Genomic DNA, 3682 nt, shown 5'->3' on the forward strand with positions numbered 1-3682 from the left:
TATAATATATTGAAAATAAATAATACTAAAATTAATAATAATATAATTATTTATTCAAAATTATAAAATCTCCTTCTTTATGAACAATTCCATCTTTTTCTAATCCTTCAATGATTTCTTCTAAAGTATATTTAGTTCCTTTAATAACTTCTTCACAATTTTCTATTGACAAAGAACCATTATTTTTTCTAATTCTTCTTAATAATTCAGCTCTATATGATCTTCTTGACCCTTCAAATTTACTTTGTTTTGATTTTGCTGTAATTCCAGTTTTTTTACCAGTTGCAACAAGAGCGCCATAATCCATTAAAGCGTTATGCCAATCTCGACTTCTTCCCAAAGGGAGACATTTATTTGCATAAGCAAATAATATATTTTCTGGAGTTTTTTCATCAAGAGAAAGTTCATGAATAAGAATTCTTCTAATATTAGCGTCTACTGTTGCAATATCTTGATTTTCAGAAAAAATTAACACTGCATTTGCAGTATAAGGACCAATTCCTGGTAAATTTAATAATTTATCAACACTAGAAGGTATTATTCCATTATATCTTTCACATACTTCAATAGCTAAATCTCTTAACCTTTTTCCTCTTGAATTAAAACCCAATCCATTCCATTCTTCAAGAACATCAGCAAGATTTGCCTTAAAATAAATAAATATTTTTAATTTTTGAAATTTAAAATTTAAAAAAAAAAATGAATCAAACTTTTGCTAAGTCTTGAATAGTTGGAAAACGAATTAACCATGATTTATATTTTTCTATTACTCTCGTTACTTGTGTTTGTTGTAACATAACTTCACTTACAAGTATTTTATATTTATCTGTTGTTTCTCTCCATGGTAATTTTCTTCCTTCTTTTTCATAAAATTTAAGTATTTTTTCATGCATTTGTTTAATTTTTAATGGGTCTACTTCTATTGTAATTTGTTGTTTATTTGATTTTACTCCTTCAATTTTCTTTTTTGTATTATTCAGTTTGTTTTGTCTTTTTTCTTCATTTTCAATAAGTTGTTCCCATCTTCTTTTCATTGACTTCCGTTGAACTATTTTTTTTATATTTTTTTTTTTGAACTTTCAAATAAGAAAAAATAAATTCTCACCCAAAATTATCAAAAATAGTTTAATTTACATAATTTATTTCTGTCAATTTGAAAATAATTACTAAGTTAATACTTACCAATTCATTTTAAAAATTACGAATTAAAGAAAAAAAAAAGTAAAAAATAATTTTTAGTTCAAATATTCTAAAAGTTCTTCATGTCTTCTGAAGAATACTCATATGATGAACAATATGAAACTGATACTGAAGATGATCAAGTTCAACTCAAACTTATTAGTAGAACAATAGAAGGAAAAAAAGTAAATGAAAGAGTTCCACCTGTATTTGTATTTGCATTAAATGCAGGGAGACAAGAAATGATAAATGAAAGACAATTACCACCATATATTTCAATACAAGACTCTAAATTAAATTTTAAATCTAAAATAGATGGTTCTACTGCTCTTCATATTGCTGCTGAAACTGGTAAATCAAATTTTGTTAAACAACTTCTCGCTGCAGGAATTACAAAAAGTGCTCAAGATATTAATGGAAATAATGCATTAATTAGAGGAGTTATTGCAGGAAGAACTAATGCATGTGTATATTTAGCAAGAAAAATGAATAAAACAGGAATTGATTCACAAAATAATTTAGGAGAATGTGCAATTTATATTGCATGTAGAAGAAATAATTTAAAATTATTAGAAAAACTTATTAAATATGGAGGAAATGTTAATATACAAAATAATAAAGGAATTACACCATTAATGGTAGCATGTTTTTATATGAATTTAGAAATGATAAATTTATTAATTAAAGCAGGAGCTAATATTGATACTGTTGACTCAGATAAATCAAATTGTTTACATTATATGGCTAAATCAAAAAACCTTAATAAAATAACTAATTTCGGTGCTTATTTCGACTATTTTAGAAAAAGTGTTACAGCAGCTGAAGCAGCTGATATTAATGAAAAACAACCATTATTTTATGCTCTTCAAAGTGAATGTGAACCATTAGTTAATTTTCTTCTTAATGTTACTTCATTAAAAGATGTTAGATTAGTATATAATGAAGAAAATACAATTGCAAAGAAAGAAGTTATTGAAGTTAAATCTAATACTGATGAATTTGGATATGTTAAAGATCAAACTCAAACAGAAGATGAAATTAAAAAAATAACTTCACAAGAAAGAGAAAAAAAATGGGAAATAATGTTAGATGAATGGAATAAAAGTGGAAAGGTTCCAAGAGCTTTATTTCATAGAGTATATAAATTTGTTCCACTCAATAAAAGAAGGAAATATTGGGAAATTGAATTAAAAATAAATCAATCTATTCAAGAATATAATGGTTATTTTGCTCGTATTACTGAATTACCAGAACGTGGTAAAGATGACGAACAAATTCATAAAGATGTTATGAGAGCTCATCAAAATAACATTCATTTTATGGCTAAATTTAATGATGGTCAAAGAACATTATTTAGAGTATTAAGAGCATGGTCTATGCAAGATGATTTAGGTTATGTTCAAGGAATGTCTGACCTTTGTGGATTTTTAATATTAATACTTCAAGAAGAAGAAGAAGTTTATTGGGGATTTAGTGCTTTAATGAATAATCCAAAATACAATTTAAGAGAAATGTTTTTACCAGGATTTCCTGGAATTAATAAATGTGCATTTGTTGCAATGAAAGTTATGAAAAAATATCATCCAAAAATATTTTATCATTTAAAATCAAAAGAATATGATTTTGATAATTGGAAAACTTATATGTTAGAATACTTCATGTTATGGTTCTGTAGATGTTTCCATCCCGAATTTGAAGTACGAATTCTTGATTTAATTTTAATGGAAGGATGGGAAATTGTATTCTCCATTTTTAGTGCAATTCTTCATTATTCAAAAGGTTTGTTTTTTGTTTTAATCTACACTTTTTCTCTTTTAATTTCATCTTCTTTTATTTCTTTAACTCACTTAATTAGTTGAAATATTAAAAATGGATGAATATATTTTCATTGATAAAGCTTTGGCTGATCCTATGACTCTTATGGGTAATCAATTTGATCAAGACAAATTTATTAATTTTGTCAAAAAAGCAAGAATCACTCCAAAAGAAATTAAAAAATGGTACAATATTGCTGGTACTTTACATAAGAAATAGTTCATCAAATTTTCATTTTCTAAATTGTAGTTTTGAAGTATCTTTTTCTCATTGGTTTATATTCTTCTTTTTTTTTTAATTAATATGCTGTCTTTTCTTTATAAGGTTATAACTTCAAGTTTATGGTATTAATGTAATAAACTCATTTAAATAAATAGAGTTTGTAATAAAAAATAAATTAGTTTGAACATCATCTTAATACAATAAAGTCTTAGTCTTTGAATATTTATAATTAATGTTAAATTAAAAAGAAAAGATAAAAATTCTTTAAGAAAATCCTAAAATAGATATTGTTTTTGTTTTAATAAAAGAAGTTAAGTTAATTTTAATATCTTTATTCAAACTTTATGAATAAGAAGATTATTAGAAATGGTTGTTAGTGATGTTGTTATTTGAAATGTTAATTAAATAAAATCTTTGAATAACAAATTTTAATAATATAAAAATTATAAAAAAAAAAAAGATAAAA

The 3682-nt window shown here is 24.1% G+C and overlaps 2 protein-coding genes across 2 annotated transcripts; one reads left to right on the forward strand and one right to left on the reverse strand.

The window, feature by feature from the left end:
- Positions 1-46: 46 nt before the first annotated feature.
- ENU1_095390 (A/G-specific adenine glycosylase, putative) lies at positions 47-1034 on the reverse strand (the record flags this gene model as incomplete). Its single annotated transcript, XM_008859145.1, has 2 exons — positions 47-646; positions 711-1034. 2 exons carry the CDS (start codon positions 1032-1034, stop codon positions 47-49), a joined length of 924 nt encoding a protein of 307 aa, XP_008857367.1.
- A 228-nt stretch (positions 1035-1262) lies between these two features.
- Positions 1263-3213, forward strand: ENU1_095400 (Rab GTPase activating protein, putative; the record flags this gene model as incomplete). The annotated part of the gene is made up of 2 exons (XM_008859146.1): positions 1263-2958; positions 3035-3213. 2 exons carry the CDS (start codon positions 1263-1265, stop codon positions 3211-3213), a joined length of 1875 nt encoding a protein of 624 aa, XP_008857368.1.
- Between the last annotated feature and the right edge of the window lie 469 nt (positions 3214-3682).

This window comes from Entamoeba nuttalli (genome assembly GCF_000257125.1).
Source record: "Entamoeba nuttalli P19 unplaced genomic scaffold asmbl_4150, whole genome shotgun sequence".
NCBI classification, from domain to species: domain Eukaryota; phylum Evosea; order Mastigamoebida; family Endamoebidae; genus Entamoeba; species Entamoeba nuttalli.